The 22618-nt window shown below is 38.2% G+C and overlaps 2 protein-coding genes across 8 annotated transcripts in view; one reads left to right on the top strand and one right to left on the bottom strand.

Moving 5' to 3' along the window:
- ATP8A1 (ATPase phospholipid transporting 8A1) overlaps positions 1 to 1128 on the bottom strand; it is a 230557-nt gene extending 229429 nt beyond the window's left edge. For both annotated transcript variants that reach the window (XM_068542245.1, XM_068542246.1), the window contains exon 1: positions 789 to 1128. In XM_068542245.1, the coding sequence (XP_068398346.1) occupies positions 789 to 837 (49 nt within the window). In that variant the 5' untranslated portion in view covers positions 838 to 1128. The remainder of the gene's footprint in view (positions 1 to 788) is intronic.
- Positions 1129 to 1469: 341 nt separating this feature from the next.
- The window catches only part of GRXCR1 (glutaredoxin and cysteine rich domain containing 1), a 334368-nt gene continuing 313219 nt past the window's right edge, over positions 1470 to 22618 (top strand). For all 6 annotated transcript variants that reach the window (XR_011073848.1, XR_011073845.1, XR_011073844.1 and 3 more), the window contains exons 1-2: positions 1470 to 1785; positions 2621 to 2691. The gene's annotated coding sequence lies outside the window, so the exon portion shown is untranslated. The remainder of the gene's footprint in view (positions 1786 to 2620; positions 2692 to 22618) is intronic.

Raw genomic sequence — 22618 nt, 5'->3', positions numbered from 1 at the left:
CCCTCCAAAAGCTTACTGGCCTTTACCCTCGGGCAGCTGTTGCTCATTGCTGACAGGTGTAGCCATTCAACATCTGGCCCTGGGTGGAGCAAAGAAAACAGCTTCCACCTTGCTAAAAAGTCCGCTCAGCTGGCCAAAATGCAGGTATCAGGTAAAGGGAAAAACAAAACCTCAGACGGGAGCTGGGTGAGACTCCGCTGCAGGAGGCAGAACTGCAGAGACTGTAATGCACAGCACCGGCGGAGCGCCCAAGCCCAATTAAGGCTCCTCCCGCTCGGAGAGGCGAGGGGCTGTGGCTCAAAGGATCCTGCAACCTGGGAAAGGCAGATTCAATTCCCTGGGAGCAGTGATATGGGGGCTGCAAAAAAGGTGGGCGGCTGGCTGGGGCTGTGCTCCCTAGAATGGAGAAGCAGAGTGGAGACAGAGTGGCCTGTGAGCTAGTGGGCAGGGAGGTGGGCAGGGCAAGAGCGCAGAGACCCAACAGTCACGCTGCCGTGTAAAGCGAGCCTTGGGGATCCCTCCGAGGACACCAATTTCGGGGCTCTGCAGCTGGGAAGGGGTCTGCGAGGCCACTGAAGGCGGCGCAGGGAGAAGGGTTCGCCAAAGACCAGGCGCGACAGGCGGTCATTGCTGGGGGAAGAGGTGGGACAGGGCATCTCTTACCCGACACACACACACACACACACACACACACACACTCACACACTCACACCGCCTGACCCTCGGCTGGCCCCGAGCCGCCCCCGCGCGCGCTCCGCACCCAGCTTCGCGCTGCGGCAGCTACTCACCCTCCGCGCGGGAGCGGATCTCCGACACGGTCCTCCGCATGGTGGGCATCGCGGCGGCCACCGCAGGTGGGTCTTCAGACCAGACTCTGCACCTGTCACGGCGCCGCGCGGGCGGAGGATCTGGCTTCCCCGCGCCGAGCGCTCAGCAGCCGCGCGGGCCCGGCCGCCCACCCAGGACAGTGCCGCTGCCGGGCGAGGCCCTCGCACACCGGCGAGAGAAGGAGGAGGTAATGAAGGCGGCGGCGTCCGCAGAGCTGAGCGAGCTCTGCCTGCCGCCGCGGAGGGAACGGCGCGGCGAGGGGCGGAGCTCGGGCGTCGGCACCCGGGGAGGGATCCTCAGCGTACCCTCTCACTCGCACAACTGCAGCGCTGCGGAAAAGGCGGGAGAAGGGCGGGGAGAGACTCCGGAGGGCCTCCTGCGCCCCGCCCTGCTTTGGACCGTACCATCCCTGAGGGGGGAGGGGAAGATGCCGGCCTCCTCCACCACAGGCGCCCTCGTCCCGCCCCGTGGCTTCGGCTCATCCTGTCTTTGCTCAACGCTTTTCTGATTCTTCCAAGTCTTGGCCGGAGCGGAAGGGGTACTGTGGCTCCTGCATCCTTGCAAATCCTCTCCCGCCACCCTCTAGTTTTAATAACAATGGAGTCGCCCGTGGTGCGGAAGTGGTGTTGGGTCTGAGCGGGCTGGAGAGCGGTGAAAGGCTTGGGGCGTCAAGGGCTACGAGCTGCGGAAAGGCGTTGCGTGTTGGCCCCCCCGGGTGCAATTCTAGCCTCCTTGCACCGCCAACAGCCCTCGCGACCTGAGTCGCACCTGCTTACTCGCCTGGTCCACGAGCAACAGGTTCTGAGGCCGGGGTCCTCTGGCGCTGGTGGCTCCTCCTGCCCACGGTGCTCGTGTGCGTCTGGGGCCGGCCTGCGAGTGGCCCGGTGCATCCAGCTAGTGCGTGTTCTGCAGCCTGACAGAGCTCTGGACTTGCAGTAAAGTCAACTATTGGGCCAGGTGCTTCAAACAGGACTTTTTTTGTTTGGGTTTTTGCTTTTAGTCAAAGGTGCAGGAAGTTGGCAGCAGTAGTTTTACCTGAAAAGGGGAGAGGGAACCTAGTATAAAGTCCATAAATACATTAAATTTTAGTTTGCCCCATATCCTACAAATAAGTGTAACTTCGTTACCTTTTATTTTGTATACGGAGATCTATGCTAACAAGTTATCAGAACAAGTACGGTATTTTTTATTTATTGTTGATTTCATCTTTAAGTTAGGCTGTAAGGTTTTATATATTGAATAGATCGTGGTGAGCCGCTGAAATGGCGAGAAAGGAGTAAATTGAGTTGGAAACAATTTGCTGCTTCTCTCATCTTGTGCTCTTCCTCCAGCACCCGGTGGAAGAGGGCTTTACGTGGAGGCGTTTATTGTGAACTTCTTTCAGGTCCTGAAGGGAGAGATCTGGAAAGGTTTGAACAGAGAGATAAGTGATTATTCCCAAGCCTCAAGAAAAAATAAAACCTGCTGATAGCATCTTATTTCCATTTGTGGTGTTTCCTCTGTCTCCTGCAGGTAGCGTTTGCTAATCAGAGCCCTGCCCTACATTAATTCTGAGTCAGGCGCTCAGTGCATATTTATGAAGAACCCACTCTACTTGGCTCTGATTCAGAGGCTGGGATTAGAACAAAGAAAATGCATTTCCAGCGTTCATGAAACATTGCAGGGTAGAGCAGGACTCAAAGGTGTTTATTTCAGTGATGGTCTTGATTTACAGGTATGGTCTTCTAAAAGTAAGAACTGAGCACACAGCCTTTTTAGGACAGTCATCACTGACCCTTCTTTTTCCTTCCAGGTCCAGGATCTCCTTGTATAAAGCAGACTCCCTCTGGCTTGATGAACGTGCGTCTGAAAAAAATTAAAAGGGTAAGTACAACAAGGAAATAGTTTTTAAAAATCAGCTCTAAAAGTTAGTGAACAGAAACCAGAGAAAAATGCAGTGCTTTTGCGATTAACGTTTTAGATAGAATTTTATATAAAGCCAGAACCAGTTTTTATTCAAAATCAGTGCACAGCAGCATACCAGTATTTGATTTATGAGCAATCGCCTTTGTAATTCCTATGGACCCTGAAATGAAGTTCAATTCTGCTTATTTACAGATAGTAATTAACTGGAGTTCCAGAGATCACCTCTGTTTTCTATAGACCAATCTATTTTATATATGTCTGTGTGTCTGTGTGTTTGCCATTAACAACCCATCAGCAAAGTTGACAACATACATCATTCATACAGAAAATGACAAGAGTCTTTCATACAGAGAAGAACATTGCCTGATATAGTCCATAGCTCACTGTGTGTCCTTTCCCAAGTTATGCTATCACTTTATCCATAATGGCACGAGTATCCTACCTAACTCATTTCTTTTTTGTTTGTTTGTTTCGTTTTGTTTTCCCCAGATTTTTTTTTTTAACATCTTTATTGGAGTATAATTGCTTTACAATGTTGTGTTAGTTTCTGCTGTATAACAAAGTGAATCAGCTATACATATACATATATCCCCATAATCCCTCCCTCTTGCATCTCCCTCCCACCCCTCCATCCCACCCCCCCAACTCATTTCTGAAAAACCATTCATTTCTGATTGTTAGAAAGCACACGTTTTTATTGGTGCAGAACCCTGATTGAAGTTGAATGTTGTACTGATCTGCATGTGCTTGATTTCAAAGTCCTCTCAGATCTCCTCATCTTCCATTGCACAGTGCGCTAGCCCCTGGCAGGGAACTCTGGTGCCAGCAACATGACCTTGTCACAAAACCTGTAATACAACTCAGATGTCAGCAAGATCGTTTAAAAACATTCAGGTCCTGCGACTGCACTGTTGATGGACTTAGAAGGAAGCCGGTTATTCAAGAATAACTTTTCCAAGGGCCAGGTTTTATCCTCCACAAAGTATCCATTGAATGCATAACGTGTGAAGTCCCCAGCCAGAATGCTAAGTTACAAAGACGCTTAATGCATTTGTTAAAGTAAACAGCAGTGTAACAGGATGACTGACACTTAATGCCAAATAGACCAGCAGCAACACTAGAAGCATTGAGAGAAGGGGAGATTCCAAGAGCTGGGTGATCAACATACTTGAGCTAGGTTTTGAAGTAGGGGTTAAGTCTGTGGAAGTGAAAAGGAAACATCATTCCAGGTAGGAATGCTTGGCATATAGTTAATAGGTAAGTGCTCAATTATGATTTTTTAATGAATGGTTAAGGAAATGGAATGATAGAAGACCGTATATGGTTGGGGAGAACCAAGAGACCAGTTGGACTACAGGGATCTCACTGAGAATCTGTATACTTTATTTTTATTTTTTCTAATTTTATTGAAGTATATTTGATTTACAATGTTGTGTTAATTTCTGCTGTACAGCAAAGTGACTCAGTTATGCATGTATATATTCCTTTTCATATTCTTTTCCATTATGGTTTATCACAGGATATTGAATATAGTTCCCTGTGCTATACAGTAGGACCTTGTTGTTTATCCATTCTATATATAATAGCTTACATCTGCTAACCCCAAACTCCCAATCCATCCTTCCCCCAGACCCCCTCCCCCTTGGCAACCACACCTCTGTCTGTTCTCTATATCTGTGAGTCCGTTTTGTAGATATGTTCAACTGTACACTTAAAATGTGGGAATTGTATGTTACGTGAATTATATCTTAATAAAGCTGTTTAAAAAATTGTCTCTAGAGGTATGAGCCACAAAAATTATCAAGTCCAGAAAGTCAAAGAGATGTTGAGCATATTCCTATCTTGGTGGGTTTTCACTTACTAATTACGTGATATTGCCTTGAGTTGTTTTTGTTGGGGACACCGAGAATTAAGAATTGGTCCTTCTTGGGAGGAACTCATAGTTAAGTAGGTGACAGAGGCATGCTCACTAATTTACTAATTTATGATATACCCAGAAGTGCTTTGGGAACTTACATCCTGAAGGTAGTTGGAGATGTACTTGAGAACCCTGCTTCTGATTGAGAAGGAGGAATGCAAAGTTGAATACTATATGACTATAGAATACAGATGCTGGATAATGCTGGCAACTACATTCTAAATTCTTTTGCAAAAGCACAAAATAATGGGGTAAATTAACCTTAAAGTTTAGATAATTATATCTTTTAGTTTAAAATTGAGGTTAAAATATAACATAAAATTCTATCTAGTCGCAAAGCTACCTGGTTATTGTAAGAAAAGATGCTTATTACCTTTGGTGTGTAGCTGGTATATTGATTCAATGGATGGTGAAGATACTGTTATGGTTAAGAGATTACTATGACATCATTATGGTATGATTAAGATATTATTATGCTATTAGGCTTGTAAGGCACTTTCCCCAAGTCTTCCCATCTTGATTGCTCTTTTTCTGTCACCATCATTTACATGCACACTGCTCTGGTGCACCAGCAAGTTCTTTAGGCTCAGTTTTTTTTGTTTTTTTTTTTTAAATTAATTAATTAATTTATTTATGGCTGTGTTGGGTCTTCGTTTCTGTGCGAGGGCTTTCTCTAGTTGTGGCAAGCGGGGTCCACTCTTCATCGCGGTGCGCGGGCCTCTCACCATCGCGGCCTCTCTTGTTGCGCAGCACAGGCTCCAGATGCGCAGGCTCAGTAATTGTGGCTCCGCGGCACGTGGGATCTTCCCAGACCAGGGCTCGAACCCGTGTCCCCTGCATTGGCAGGCAGATTCTCAACCACTGCGCCACCAGGGAAGCCCTAAGCTCAGTTTTAAAAATATGTCTTACTTCCATCCACATTTCATCTCCACCTCTACCTTGTACAGGCCCCCATCATTGTTCACCTGTGGTAGCCTCCTAACTGATCTCCCTGCTTTTACTTTTGTTGCCCATTCATAGTTATTATTATTTAAAAACACAAATGAATTTATTATTTTAGGATGAGTCAATGTCATTATTATTATTTTTAAAAACAAATGAATTTTAATTTCTTTAAAACACAAATGAGTTTATGTCATTTCTTAGGACTTCAGTGGCTTCCGGCGGCACCTGGATTGAAGCCCAAACCCTTTCTGATCTTGCCCTTGCCTGCCTCTCGGGCTCATCTTCTTTTACCCCTTATTTGGTCATTGGGCTCAGATTATCCCAGCTCACCCCAGCTGATATTGCCCCACTTCCCCAATGCCAGCCACCACCACATTGCCTTAGTCTGTTTTTCTCATAGCACTTATCTCTGAAGTTTTCTTGTTTGTTGGTTTACCTGTTTATGATAAATAGGTCTTGCTCTATTGTCTTACTTATTACAATTTGTCTAACTTTAAGAACAGTGTGTGTCAAATGGCACTGGATCAATAAATATTTGTTGAATGAATGAATGAACTGAAAAATGAGTGTACTGTGAATGATCTAGTTCCTTAAGATTGGAGACTGGAAATAAGTCAAAGAATAGTATTTTATTTGAATAGATAATAAGTTATACCCTTCATAAGCATGTATACTGGAATATATTACTTTGTCATGAAATAATTTAGAACATATTTGCTATGAAGTACTTGATACCAGAAGAAGCTTCTGAATACCATATTGGCTTTTGTTAAAATCAAGTGATCGAATTTTTAAAACAATAGACTGATTGGAGTAGCTTGTTCTTGCTGGACTCACTGTAACAAAACCCATATAACACAAAGATGTGTGTGCAAAGATATTCACTGAAGCATTGTGTAGGAGCAAAAAGAATGTAGTCATCACTGTGTGCTGATATTGAAAGAATATCAAAATATATTAAGTAAAAAATGCCTGTAATAAAACAGGGTGCATAATATGATTCATTTTGGTAAATAAATGAATTATATATATATATTATTTTATAGAAAAGCGTAAAACAGTCATTTACCTTTGGGTGGAAGGACTGGGGTAGTGAGGAGGGAGGCTCCTATTTTTCCTATTTGATACTTTTCTGCATTGTTTGCATTTTCTAACTATAAGATCTTTTTTTAAAGTGTCAATAGGGGTTATTTGGATTTTGCTTTTTTTTTTGTATTAACAAGTGTCATGCCTTTAAAGCACTCATGTTTTTAAAAGTGCACTCAGAAACCATCAGAATATTCAAGAGAATTTAATCAGAATAAGAAATGCCAGATGAAAAAACAAAACAAAAGACAAACTGATTTCAAACATACTTTTCTCTCATGCCTGTGATTCATTTCTCATGAGTTTACCATTCTCTTTCCAAACACGTTAGCAAAGTTTTAAGTCAAAGTTATCATGTCTTTAAACTTTATTATCTTCTTCATATAGTGGGAATTTCCAACAAAAAATAGTACAATGATTTTTTTCTTCACTATAATTAAAAATATTTTGCTCCTGTTTAAGTGAAATGAGATTTAAAATGTTGATTTGCTTTATATGAAAAGACTCTTAATAGAAAAAAAATTTTAAATATACTCCAGTACATTTAAAATAGTGTTTGATTCACACACAAATTTTCAGAAAAAACATTTACTGAATTTTTTACTCAAAAAGTAAATGAACGTTCAAGGCAAAATAATCCTGGTATTGAGATCTTGAATTCAGACTTGTCATTTCAAACTGATAAGAGAGTAATTAAATGGCATGATTTTTACTTTAAAAATTTCCATCCTACCAGAGCCAGGAAATGAAAATTAATTCTTAATTTAGAAGTGCTGTTTCTTTTCCAAAACTTAACAAAACAACATTCCAGCAATGCTGAGTCTCTGTAAAATATTATTGTAAAATATTCTTCATGGATAATACATTTACTGTAGTATTTTCATGAATTCTGATATTTTAAAAAGCAGCTTTATCGAGGTATAATTGACACACAATAAACTTAATATGTTTAAAGTGTAGAATTTGGTAAGTTTGGACATACATATAAACACCTACGAAGCCATCACCACATTCAAGATAATAAACATATCCATCATTTCCAGAAATTTCCTCTTTCCCCTTGGTGTGGTTGTTATGTATAATTAGAGATGCTTTTTCTTCATGCATTCAGTGCAATTTATTGAGTGCCCACCACTTTCTAGATGCTGAGCTGAATATTTGAGTTTGAATGGTCAGCTAAACCAGTAGGTTCTGGACCAATAAAAAATTATGATCAAATAATTATCTAAGTAAATAAATATAAAATCATAACTGTATATCATATTCTGATGGAAAGGTAGTCTACACCTGTATATATTGATTGTACTTCAAAGTATTTCTGGGCTTTCACACTTATATCTGTAACTCTTCAAAAATGTGTGTATGTACCTTTATAATATGTCTGAAAATAGACATTAACATTTTATTTCTACTGGATGTTATGGCATTTATCTTGAAAATGGTGTCATGTTTCTTATATGAAAAGGATAGCCAGTGAAGACAAGAAATTTTATTATAATTTATTTCTTTGATGTTTACCAGAAAGCCAATATTGGAAATGAAAAAACTCCTAAGAAAATTTCACTTCTTTTTCTTGCCATGTCATGTTAGGTGTTATTTCAAAGGAGGAAAGGTGATAATAATGAGGTAAAAGTATTGAAAGAGAGGAATGTTTATTAAAAATTGAATATAGCAGTAAATGACATATATATGATTATGAAATACAATTTTGTAGTTCCGTCACTTTTAATTTGGAAAGAAAGCCAGACTTAAACAAGATGGTTTCCTGATGAATTGAAATAAGGCATAGCTATCAAATGTGAAATATTTGCCGATCGCATTTGGGCCTCTTGGATGATATATCCTCTGCTCAGTTTCATAACTCACTGCAGTGTTTAGCAGATATATTGGAAAATCACAACGTTGTTGTTGTTTTTTTCCCTCTGACCCCAGAAATTCTCAGAAACAACGTTTGCTGGAAAGAGGAATCATTTATCACTGTAGATTCTTTCCAACTTTGAACTCTGAGGAAATCTACCAAATGGAGAAAGAGAATCAATACTTACCTCAGGATTACATTTTAGTATTCAATCTAAAGAAAGAAGCCAGGGGGAAAACACTATAAAGAAAAGGCGTAAAGAAGGTAAACCAGCTATAGATTCAGGGCTTGTGGAAGCTGGACATTCCGGAGGCAAGAGTGAAGTGAGCTAGTGCCAAGGACGGGAGCAGAGGCTTGGACCTCTTGGATAGATCTGCTTGCTGGATCTAGGCCTGAAATGTCAGCTCCTCTTCCCTGCCTGTGTTCTCTTGTCTGTTTTTCATTTAGTCTAACCTCTTAAAAGCTGACCTTTGTCTGTTAAATTGCAACCTCTTTCCTTCTGTTCCTGAATCCATGCTATTCTGATTCCAGCTTGCCTCCCAGGCTTTCAGCAGCCATATAGCCTCTAATTGAAGTGGCTGCAATCTGTTGCCTGCATAGCCCCTCGAGGTTTCCAATGCCCCTTCGTTTGATCCTGTGCCTAGTTTTGGCCCCCATTGGCTTCTTCTGACTTCCTCTTTTGTGTGTGTGTGTGTGTGTGTGTGTGTGTGTGTGTGTGTGTGTGTGTGTGTGTATATGTGTTAATTTCTGTTGTACAGCAAAGTGATTCACATACCATATATATATATGCTTTTTTAATATTCTTTTCCATTATGGTTTATCACAAGATATTGAATATAGTTCCCTGTGCTATCCAGTAGGACCTTGTTGTCCATCCATTCTTTACATAATAGCTTACATCTACTAACTCCAACCTCCCACTCCATCCCTCCCCCAACCCCCTCCCCCTTGGCAACCACTAGTCTGTTCTCTGTGTCCATGAGTCTCCTGACTTGCTCTTGATCTAAAATGACAGTGAAGGAGGAAAAGGGAGACCTGTAGGTTGAGAAATACTGAGAAGATTTGAATAAGTACATGGGAACCAAATTATGGAGGACCATGCAAATCAGCAGAGGTGTTAGAATGAATGCACAAGGTGAAAGGGAGTTACAGTAGGCCCTAGGTAACACAGGATAAAATTGTGTTTTAAAAAGATTTCTGTGGTGGTAACAATACAGAGCATGAATTACAGTAGAAGTAAAGAGATCAAGATGGAGACGTCAAAGATCTGTTCAGTTAACAGAGGAAATGATGATTTTTAAAAAATTAAGCTTGAATATAATATGAGGCATTTTTCATAATACTTATGGGACTACAGAGAGTAAAGGACAATAGTCTGTTTATCTGAAAGGAAAAGATAATCTTCTCTGTGTAGTTACAGATATAAGTATAGATATAGATATGATTATGTTTGAACTTTTTAGATGTTGTGTCGATTTTTTATTGAACCAGAAATTCTGACATTCAAGGAGGGGAGATTACCTTCGTTACTTTCTTTGAAAGGTGCTAAGTGTATATTATATTTGAGCATATGCTTAATTAACAGAAGTGTTTTATTTATCTTTTAATGTTACTATAGCTTTCAGTCGTCTGAAAAAAATGTATGATTAATCTAAAAACCTCATTGGTATCAATCCTGACTTAATGAAAAGAACTGGAATCAGAAGACTTGGTTTGCACCTCAGTTCTGGTTCTTTCTAGTGGTTGGATTTTGAGAATATCATTAAAAAACCTTTCAGAATCTCAGATTGGCTAGTGGGTTAACATGCAGGCTTTACAATCAAACAGCTAGATTCATATACAGGTTCTGCCACTTACCAGTAATATGACTTTGGCCAAGTTACCTAACTTCTCTGTGCCTCAGTTTCTTCATCCATAAACGGGAACTAATTATAATACCTATTTTATCAGAATGTTGTGAGAAGTACATGAGATAATTTATTATAATGTACTATACAAATTTTAGCTGTTATCATCTGGTGCATCCAACCTGTTTTTATACTCTGAGTGACGTAAAATTAAATGGTTTTAGGTACCAGAGGCATTTCCCTCAATATTGCCTTTCTTTGTATAGTCAAATAACATAAGTTTACTTAACTATCATTTGTATGACAGATGGCAGGAATGTTGAATATGTAATTTTAATGCAGGATTCTATTTATTGGTTTCAAGAGACTTGCTGCAAGAATGCTGATTAGTAATATTTATTAAAATGTTAAATATGTCTTCTTATGTCATTTAAAATAAGATTCAACTGTATATAATAGAAAACCCAAAATAACGGTGATCTATATGAAGCAGGAGTTTATTTCTCTGTCATATAAAAGAAGTCTGAAGATAGACTCCACACTGGCATCAAAGAATCAGGGTCTTCCCTTTCTGCTCTGCATGCTAACCTATGGTTTCCATCCTCAAGGTCACCTCATGGTCCTAGCTGTCTTCTGGTGTGCCAGCTATAACATCCTCATTGGAAGATGGGAAAAGGAATAAAGATAAAAAGAGATCCCAGCATGCTTAGATAGATCTCTTTAAGCATCCATTCCCGATGTCTCCAAAGAAATTATGCTTAAATGTTATTAGCCAGAACTTAGTCACATGGCCACACCTAGCTGAAAGGGAGGCTGGTAAATTTAGTTTCTTATTCAGCTGGCAGTGTACCTAGATAAAATTTGAGGTTCTGATACCAATGAGGAAGGAGAGGATGCCTTTGAGGGTAGGCAGCCATCATTCTCTGGCTTCCTCATAAATCTCAGAAATCATTCTCAAGGTTGCATTATTAAAATCCTGGAGTTCTTCATGGACATAATGGAATAATGAAACTATGTTTTGTTCAAATTGTGTTTTAAAATATTTATAAGAATAAAGGAAAAGAGTTTGCTTTATTTTAGAAACAGTCTTGATGAAGTAGGTTTTAAATTGATGGAGTTTAGCAAAGAATTTATTAAATGCTAATTGAATATAATATTGAATTGAGTACAGTAGAAAATAGAGGGATAAATTGTTGATAAGTTATTAGTTATTAAGGTGACTTCCTGTTTTAAAGACAAATAAAATTTAAACATTTATACACCAACAAATTGGACAACCTAGAAGAAATGGATAAATTCCTAGAAACATACAACTTACTAAGACTGAATCATGATGAAATAGAAAATCTGAACAGACAGATTACTAGCAAGGAGATTGAATTAGTAATCAAAAACCTCTCAACCAACAAAAGTCCAGGACCAAACAGCTTCATGGTAAGTTCTACCAAACATTCAATGAAGAATTGTTACTAATTCTTCTCAAACTCTTCCAAAAAATAGAAGAGGGGGAACTCTTCCACACACATTTTATGAGGCCAAATTTACCCTGATACCAAAACCAGACAAGGATGCCACAAAAAAGAAAATAATAGACCAATATCCTTGATGAACATAGATGCAGAAATCCTCAACAAAATATTAGCACACAGAATTCAACAAAACATTAAAAGGATCATACATCATGATCAAATGGGATTTATTCCATTCATTTAAATGGTTCAGCATCTGCAAATCAATCAGTCAATGTGATACACCATATTAACAAAATGAAGGATAAAAATCATATGATCATCTCACAGGTGCAGAAAAAACATTTGACAGAATTTAACATCCATTTATGATAAAAAATTTCAACAAACTGGGTACAGAGGGAACATACCTCAACATAATAAAGACCATATATGACAATCCCACAGCTAACATCATACTCAACAGTGAAAAGCTGAAACCTTTTCCCCTAAGATCTGGAACAAGACAATGCTGTCCACTCTTTTATTCAAGATAATATTGGAAGTCTTAGCCAGAACAATTAGACAAGAAAAAGAAATAAAAGGCATCCAAATTGAAAGGAAGAAGTAAAACTGTCAACATTTGCAGGTGACATGATATTATATATAGAAAACCATGAAGACTCCATCAAAAAGTGTTAGAACTAATGAATTCAATAAAGTTGTGGGATACAAAATAAGTACACAAAAATCGATTGCATTTCTTTACACTAATAACAATGTATTAGGAAGAGAAATTAAGAAAATAATTCCATTTACAATTGCACCAAAGAGAATAAAATACCTAGGAATAAATTTCACCAAGGAGGTGAATGACCTGTGTATTGAAAACTACAGGATATTAATGAAAGAAGTTGAAGAAGACACAAATAAATGGAAAGACATTCCATGCTCATGGATTGGAAGAATTAATATTGTTAAATTGTCCATACTACCCAAAGTAAAATACGGATTCAATGCAGTCTCTATCAAAATTCCAATTGCATTTTCCACAGAAATAGAACAAATGATCCTAACAATTGTATGGGACCACAAAAGAGCCTGCATAGCCAAAGCAATCTTGAGAAAGAAGAGCAAAGCTGGAGGCATCACATTGCCTGATTTCAAACTAAACTATAGTAATTAAAACAGTATGGTACTGGCATAAAAACAGGCACGTAGATCAGCAGAACAGGGTAGAGAATCCAGAAATAAACCCACACATATATGGTCAATTAATTTATGACAAATGAGCCAAGAATATACAATGGGGAAAGGACAGTGTCTTCAATAAATGATGTTGGGAAAATTGGATAGCCACTTGTGAAAGAATGAAACCAAATCACTATCTTACATCATACACAAAAATTAACTCAAGATGAATTAAAGATTTGAGCTTAAGACCTGAAACCATAAAACTTGTAGAAGAAAACATAGGCAGTAAGCTCCTTGACATAGGTCTTGGCACTGATTTTTTGAATCTGACACCAAAAGCAAAAGAAATAAAAGCAAAAATAAACAAGTAAGACTATATCAAACTAAAAAGCTTCTGCACAGCAAAGGAAACCATCAACAAAATGAAAAGGCAACCTATTGAATGGGAGAAAATAATTGCAAATCATATATCTGATAAGGGGCTGATATCCAAAATATAAAAAGAATTCATACAACTCAATAGCAAGAAAACAAACAACCCAGGTAAAAATGGGCAGAGGATCTGAATAGACATTTTTCCAAAAAAATATAACAGGTACATGAAAAGATGCTCAACATCATTAATCAGGGAAATGCAAGTCAAAACCACAATGAGATAACGACCTCACAGCTGTTAGAAAAAAGATAAGAAATAAGTTTTGTGAGGATGTGGAGAAAGGGGAACCCTCATACACTGTTGGTGAGAATGTCAATTGGTGCAACCACTATGGGAAACAATATGGAAGTTCCTCAAAAAATTAAAAATAGAACTGCCATATGATCCAGCAATTCTGCTTCTGGGTATTTATCTGAAGAAAACAAAAACACTAATTAGAAGATATATATGCACTCCTATGGTCATTGTAACATTATTAGCAATAGCTAAGATATGGAAGCAATCTAAGTGTCCATCAATGGATGAATACATAAAGAAATTGCATATATATATAAAATACGTAATGGAATATTATTTAGTCATAAAAATAATGAAGTCTTGCCATGTGTGACAACACAAATGGACTTCCAGAGCATTATGCTAAGTGAAATAAGTCAGATAGAGAAAAACAAATATCATATGATCTCTCTTATATGTGGAATCTAAAAATAAACAAAAGAACAAAAAATAAAAACACAGTAAGCTCATAGATACAGAGAGCAGATTGGTGGCTGCAAGAGACAAGGGTTGTTGGGGGTGGGAAAAATGGGTGAACTTTTTTTTTTTAATTTAAACAAATATAATAAAAATTAAAAAAGAAAAACAGAATCTTAGGGGTGAAAACAAGACTCACAAAAGCAATGGATGAAACAAACACATAGAAAGGTCTTCTATTTCAATTTTGTCTGTTTAAAATCAGAAAAGGGAAAAATTAAAGAATTAGACGTCTCTGAAGAGAGATGGTACTTAATAGCATTATGGAAGCATCAGTCTTTGAGTTGTGTACAGACTGCACTGTGAGGGAAGAGTGGCATACCATATTACAAAGCTGCTGTGGCCATCTTGTCGATGTTAGTTTTCCGTGTTCTTGAGGACGGCTTTTGGATCCCGAAAAGGTTATCCAAAGCAAACTTTATTTTTTAAATTTAATATTAAATGTATTAAATTTATGTATTAAAAACATAGTTCTTTCTTAAGCTTTGAAATTCAACTTAATCATTTTATTCTACTTAAAAATGTAGCAAATTTTAAGAATTACTTTAAGGAGGTGTTAATGTTTGATTCTTTTCATAAACAAAAACTCCCTTAAATATTTTAAACTATGCTTATTAAGTCGGTACATTTTGTTTTCTTTTTAAGTCCTTTACTCACCTGAAAGAGCCTTCCAAGTACTTACGTAACCATTAAAATAGGATAAATTTAACTTATAAAAATAAGTCTTAGGCTTTCTTAAATTTTCTAATACTGGTGGATCTCAACATAATTTCTTTGACTAAATCAATTATTCAGTCCTGTCAACTTAGTTTGGAATCACAAGGATGAAATATTTTTGTAATAGGTAAAATTCTCTTAAATACATTGATTATTTCTAAACTTTACTAAAAAATATTAGTACTATAAGTTTGATTTACTTCACCATATGAATACGTCATTCTCCAGGTTTAAAGCTAATAATTCTCTTGAAAACAATTATGTCATCCACACAATTTTAGGGTTAGCATTCCAAGCACTTTTGGAGATTACACTCTCAATTGGCTGAGGTTGAATATTAACCAGCGATGTCATTTAGGACATCTGAGCTCTAGAACTACAGATACCCTTGAAATTTTTCTAGCATCTATGTCTGTCAACAGGACTCATCCTCTAGATTCAAGTAATCCATTACCTAATACTTCTCTCCGTGTACAGAAGTCCATATTTGGTCCATTTGATTCATTTCAATGAATCCATTACTGTGTTATTCTATTTTACATTCTCTTCATATTTTTTCCTATCTGTTAACATTAATGTGTACAGTTCTTTTAATGACATTGGATTGGATTTTGTTTATTTTCCAAGGCTTTTTCTAATTGGTTACTTTTAGTTTTAAGGTCTAGGTACCCTGAATGATGATGGTGAATTGAATAGAAACAAACAAATGGAGAAATGGAGAGTTGTCCTGAAGGGAGCATAGAGAGTAGATGTTAGGGTTGGTGATGGATTCTTAGAAAAGGAAACACTGAATAAAGACCCCAGAGATAAGGTGGAGCCCTCAATCCCATTACTCCCCCATCTCTTCAATCCCCAGAACACAGCTGTCAAAACTACGTGAGAAGTACTTTGTTGAGAGTTTTGGGGTTACTGAAAGGGATTATATAAAATGGAAAATAAGAGGATGTTTCTTTTGAAATTTATGGCACTTAGGAAAGACTTTTATGCTAAGTAATTGACCTAATGCCTTTCTTACGAAAGACATTGAGGCAATTTGTTCCATAGACCTTACAGAGTCCTTCCCTACTGTTATGTGGGAAGCTTAGTTCCTGAAGGAGATCAAAGTCACTAAACTTAGAAAAATACCATTATCACACCTATAAGTTAATATTAATTTCTTAATATTATTACACATCTAGCAAAAGCTGAAAGTTCTTTAACTTTTAGCCATTCTTTGCAGATAAGCTGAATGGAAGATTAGGGGAAATATTCTCATTATAGAAAAACTCGCTGTTAGAACAAATGAACAGTCATAGTGAAAGGAAACATTTTACTAAACATATAAGAAATCTTGTTGCTTCTAGTATTTCTTTGTAGATTAGATAGTGGAAAAATTTATAGAGTAAACCATAGGCATTTCTTTTTCAATGTCTGTTTCCATAATAGACGTTCAGGGAATGTGTGTGTTGGCAATGAGATACCACTTTCAGCAAGAGAGAACAGGAGGAGTAGCACACTTATTGAAATTTCCATTCTGCCAAAAACCCGGTCCAATGCATGTTTCACCCTGAATATTAAGGGGAAAAGCTCATCTCACATTCTCTCAATTTCATTGCAGTTTGTTTTCTGGCATTGGGAACGAAATAGGGAGTTTTGCTTTTGTTTCTATTTTTTTCTTATCACAATGCAGTAAAACTCGGAGCAACTGACAACTGAGAATGTTGAAACAGTGAGTGAATTATTTGGATTGGTCACCTTGAAGAAGCCTAAAGAATTTGGCAGGCATTCAAAAGCTAGAGATTGAACGAGTTAAGGGTAAAATTGACCTGTCTTGCAGCTTTCTGTCCAAAGGACTGCCTCCTTTTATTGCAGCTTTGGAGTCTGAATTCTCTTGTTTAGAACACTGAGAAGTTTTGAAAGCCCTGACATATATCCATAAAACTCTGGTCGAGGAAACTGCTTCCTTCCACGCAGACACAGGTATCCAGGCAGCTTGCTCAGGCATACAGAGAGCAACTCAGAGCAAAGTAGCCTGTTCCCCTTGAGCTCTGTTCTGTTATTTCCTCGGGGTACATTCAACCATCTGAGCATCTGACTCAGACATAGCGGAGATACTGTTGCTGCCAGAGGGTAATAGTTTGTTCTGTTTTCCTGGAATGCCCTTGCACTGAGAACATTAGAGGCTGGGGAACTCAATGAATTTTCCCACTAAGTGCATTTCTCACTAGCTTTTCCTGCCTCTTATTTCTTCCTACCATTTTAGAGGGAACAGCCATCCCACTTTTTAGGCCACCAGCTTGTCCGTGGAATCGGTTGAATGCATTTAATGTGTCCGGAAGAGATGCTTACAGAGCAGGTAGCAGAAATAAGAATAGGAAGTTTCATTTTTCCGACCCCTTGGAGAGCGAGATATTTCATGTAAGTGTATTTTTCTAGACATCCGAAACTTCTGCCCTAAACATCAAAATTTATTTTTAACTTAGGGAAGTGGTATAGCGTAGTGGTTAAGCACACAGACTCTAAGACTCTGAGACAGATTGTCTGTATTTAAATGCTGACTCTGCCACTTTCTAGCTTTGTAACTTTGGGCACTGCACTTAACCCCTCTTACCTCAGTTTCCTTATCTGTAAAGTGGGGGTAATAATAGGGTCTATCTTACAGAGTTTTTGTCAGGATTAAACAGGATTAAGCGGGTTAATGTATTTAAAGCCCTTAGAACAATGCCAAATAAGTTAAATCATAGAAGAGTTGTTACTATTATTATTAATTCAACTATTTGTATACAAATATTGCTACAAAATGGTACTCACTTACTGTTTGTTTTACAGAATATATTGAACATCGAGTATCTCAGTGCGTTTGCACACAGAGAAGTAGTATAGTCATGCCTTCAGACAGTGCTGTGAAGATGTTGATGATGAAATAATAGTTAATATTGTTTACTGAGCAGGTTTCATGAATGTTACTGGTAATTCCTACAATGAACCTCTAAGATAGGTATATTTGTAAATAGGTTTGGAGGATTTAAGTACTTGCCGAACTTCATGCATCTAGAAGCAGACGATTTGAGATGCAGACTCAGGGCTGTGTGACTCCAGAGCTGGTGCCCTTGGTCACCTCACCACACCGACTGGCGGCTAGGACTTCTTGTCCTCACACCAGTGTTTATTAAACTTGGGTGTGTGTTAGAATCACCCTGACACTGGCTAGACTGCTGGCTTCCACCTCAGAGGCTGAGAATTGGTGTATTAAGTTGCTAGGTGACGTTGATGCTGCTGGTCCAGAGATCAATCGCACTTTGAGAACTGCTAGCCTACACTGAATGACGCCAGGCTATTTTCAATACCATTCTTTAAAAAACTGTCTTTTTACCATCAGTTGCCCCTTGAAGCTATCAGTGTGTTCTTTTGCTTTCAAATTCTGTTACACACACATTCAGCTGTTTTTAAAATCCTCTGTGACTCACATCTTATGGTATTGAATTTGTGGATTTTATGGGCAGCAGCTGCCCTTTGGAAGTTTCTTTCACTTGCTGCTCAGTTCCCTGGTGCATTTGGTTCTTTAACTCTGCTAGGAGCTTGACTTACTTCCTTGCATGTTGCTTCTTTATGTTTTAATGTAGGAAAAGTTTTGAGTGACCAAGCTTAATGGATTTAAAATCTCCATCACATGCCACTTGCTCTCCTTTTCGATGTTGAGGTCTTCACAGCATCAGAGATTATTCTATAATAGAGCATAGCAAAATCTAACACACCCTGGCTTGGCTTTTTAGACTCCTTAACACAGGAATCTCATTCCAAGGATCTGGTGTTTTGCATCTATTTCTCCATATCTAGTCCTGTCTTTTATCAATATAGTTCTAAAATCCTGTGTCAGCCATGGAATCATCACAGAATTAGGTCTAGCAAGATTTTTTTCTTGGTAAAACTGTTTGTTTGTTTTTTTTTTTCCTCTTACAATAACAGAATATCTAGATTCTTGATTCCTGAGCTGTTCCTCTATAGCTTAACAGTATAAGAGACAGAAAGCTCACAATTGTGGCTTCCTCCAATGTGATTCCTCACTCTATTAAAGCATAGATAACTTTGGGCGTACTTCTATGAGAAACCAGGTCATGAGGAGCTATGTTGGCTCACTTGTTCCCTTGATCTCATATTTATCTTTTGCATTGCTGTTTTGGCTGTTCGTGGTAAATTGAAGTAAACATAACCTTAAACATAGCTCAAGTCATCATTCTAGACCAAACTTTGTGGTCTAGGTAATTCATATTCCCTCCCGGTTTCCTATTATAAACCCATACTTTTATTTCTGTATTGCTCAATACTTTAAACATACACCTTTTGTGTATTACTGTATGTCACTCATCTTCTATCCCTACTCTGTACCTACCTCTGGACTTAATGTTGAAAGAGAAAAATAAAAATTTATTAGTTTAAACCCCTGTATTGGGGTTTCTATTACTTTTAACTGAATACATTCCTTAGCTGATCCTCTTATATTATCAGAATTCTGTAAAGTAGGACTATTCTAGGATTAGTTATTTTAGTGGCTCAACAAAGTCATCAGAAACTGCGATTCTTGCCCTCTTTCTATTTTTCCATTCCCTGCACTACAGCAGATTACCTCATGGTTGCTTGATGACTGCAACAGTGCCAGACATCACATACGCTCATATTAATGTCTGTCTTGGGTCTCTCTCTCTCTCTTTTTTTTTTTTTTGGCTGTGTTGGGTCTTCGTTGCTGTGTGTGGGCTTTCTCTAGTTGTGGCGAGCGGGGGCTACTCTTCATTGTAGTGCACGGGCTTCTCATTGCGGTGGCTTCTCTTGTTGCAGAGCACGGGCTCTAGGTGCGCAGGCTTCAGTAGTTGCAGCACACGGGCTCAGTCATTGTGGCTGACGGGCTCTAGAGCGCAAGCTCAGTAGTTGTGGCATGCGGGCTCAGTTGCTCCACGGCATGTGGGATCTTCCTGGACCAGGGCTCGAACCCGTGTCCCCTGCATTGGCAGGCGGATTCTTAACCACTTCGCCACCAGGGAAGTCCCTTGGGTCTCTCTCTTTGTTTTTTTTTTGAATTTTATTTATTTTTTTTATACAGCAGGTTCTTATTAGTCATCAATTTTATACACATCAGTGTATACATGTCAATCCCTATCTCCCAATTCATCACACCACCACCACCACCCCCTGCCGCTTTCCCCCCTTAGTGTCCATACGTTTGTTCTCTGCATCTGTGTCTCAATTTCTGCCCTGCAAACCTGTTCATGTGTACCATTTTTCAGGTGCCACATATATGCGTTAATATACGATATTTGTTTTTCTCTTTCTGACTTCACTCTGTATGGCAGTCTCTAAATTCATCCCCGTCTCTACAAATGACCCAATTTCGTTCCTTTTTATGGCTGAGTAATATTCCATTGTATATATGTACCACATCTTCTTTATCCATACGTCTGTCGATGGGCATTTAGGTTGCTTCCATGACCTGGCTATTGTAAATAGTGCTGCAATGAACATTCAGGTGCATGTGTCTTTTTGAATTACGGTTTTCTCTGGGTATATGCCCAGTAGTGGGATTGCTGGATCATATGGTAATTCTATTTTTAGTTTTTTAAGGACCCTCCATATTGTTCTCCATCGTGGCTGTATCAATTTACATTCCCACCAACAGTGCAAGAGGGTTCCCTTTTCTCCACACCCTCTCCAGCATTTGTTGTTTGTAGATTTTCTTTTTTTTTTTTTTTTAAAATGCAGATGTGGATTTAACAGATATGGGATGGGTCTGAGAGTCTTCATTTCTAACACGATTCCAGATGATTCCAATGCTGCTGGTCCTTAGATCACATTTTTTTTTTTCCATCCTGTGTCTTTTTTTTTTTTTTCTTTCACACACACACACTGTATTTTATTTTTACAAGAGATAAATAGACTGACACCAAGCATTGTACATGGATGACCACAACAAAAGCAACAATGATTGCAATTACCAAACATGAAACACACTCATACTATGTCATAATATTGACATTCATTCTAGTAGTCCTCCACTGTAACAGCTCCTTTACTTTGCAGTGAAAATTGATTTCTATATTCTTCGCCTCTGAGTCATTGTGGGTTTTTTTTTTTTTAATTCAAACAGAAAGTCACAAAAATTATACTCATCCTCATCAGTTCACTCAGTCCCATGTAATTAATTTTTTTGTTCATCTTGATCTTTTGTTAGCAGTTTTATGAGTTCATCAGTTTTTCATTAGAGTTCTGAAAATGCTTATTCATTCAGTTCAGCAGTACAGTCAGTTACCAGAAACCTGTACTTGTCAGAGTCTTTTCCATGAATTTCTTGAAGATGAAACCCTTTTATAGGAACATATTTGCAAAAGCATCAGAGTACACCCAGAACTGTCTGTAAATGACAAAAGACTTAAAAATGACCACAGTTAAAGATTTGATGAAAGTTCATAATAATGCAGTTGACAAGAAAATCAGTTATTTCTGAGATATACATTTTAAAGTAATAACTAGGATTATGACTTATAACATTATACCAGAACATATAAGATTTTTAGAAATTTCATGTAATGTCTGAAACATTTATATTAACATATTTCTATACAAATAACCCAATGAAAGTTTAGTATTAGTTGTTTTGTTTGTTTTTTTATACTGCAGGTTCTTATTAGTCATCAATTTTATACACATCAGTGTATACATGTCAATCCCAATCACCCAATTCAGCACACCACCATCCCCACCCCACCGCAGTTTTCCCCCCTTGGTGTCCATATGTCTGTTCTCTACATCTGTGTCTCAACTTCTGCCCTGCAAACCGGCTCATCTGTACCATTTTTCTAGGTTCCACATACATGCATTAATATACGATATTTGTTTTTCTCTTTCTGACTTACTTCACTCTGTATGACAGTCTTTAGATCCATCCATGTCTCAACAAATGACTCAATTTCGTTCCTTTTTATGGCTGAGTAATATTCCATTGTATATATGTACCACAACTTCTTTATCCATTCGTCTGTTTTTATCATAACTGGGTGTTGAATTTTGTCAAAAGCTTTTTCTGCATCTACTGAGATGATCACATGGTTTTTCTTCTTCAATTTGTTAATATGGTGTATCACATTGATTGATTTGCGTATATTGAAGAATCCTTGCATCCCTGGGGTAAATCCCACTTGGTCATGGTGTATGATCCTTTTAATGTGTTGTTGGTTTCTATTTGCTAGTATTTTGTTGAGGATTTTTGCATCTATATTCATGAGTGATATTGGTCTTTAATTTTCTTTTTTTGTAGTATCTTTGTCTGGTTTTGGTATCAGGGTGATGGTGGCCTCATAGAAGGAGTTTGGGAGTTTTCCTTCTTCTGCAATTTTCTGGAAGAGTTTGAGAACGATGGGTGTTAGCTCTTCTCTAAATGTTTGATAGTATTCACCTGTGAAGCCATCTGGTCCTGGACTTTTGTTTGTCGGAAGATTTTTAATCATAGTTTCAATTTCATTACTTGTGATTGATCTGTTCATATTTTCTATTTCTTCCTGGTTAAGCCTTGGAAGGTTATACCTTTCTAAGAGTTTTCCATTTCTTCCTGGTTGTCCATTTTATTGGCATAGAGTTGCTTGTAGTAGCCTCTTAGGATGCTTTGAATTTCTGCGGTGTCTGTTGTAACTTCTCCTTTTTCATTTCTGATTATAATGA

Source organism: Eschrichtius robustus, chromosome 4 (genome assembly GCF_028021215.1).
Source record: "Eschrichtius robustus isolate mEscRob2 chromosome 4, mEscRob2.pri, whole genome shotgun sequence".
NCBI classification, from domain to species: domain Eukaryota; kingdom Metazoa; phylum Chordata; class Mammalia; order Artiodactyla; family Eschrichtiidae; genus Eschrichtius; species Eschrichtius robustus.
This window is presented reverse-complemented; position numbering and strand designations above follow the sequence as displayed.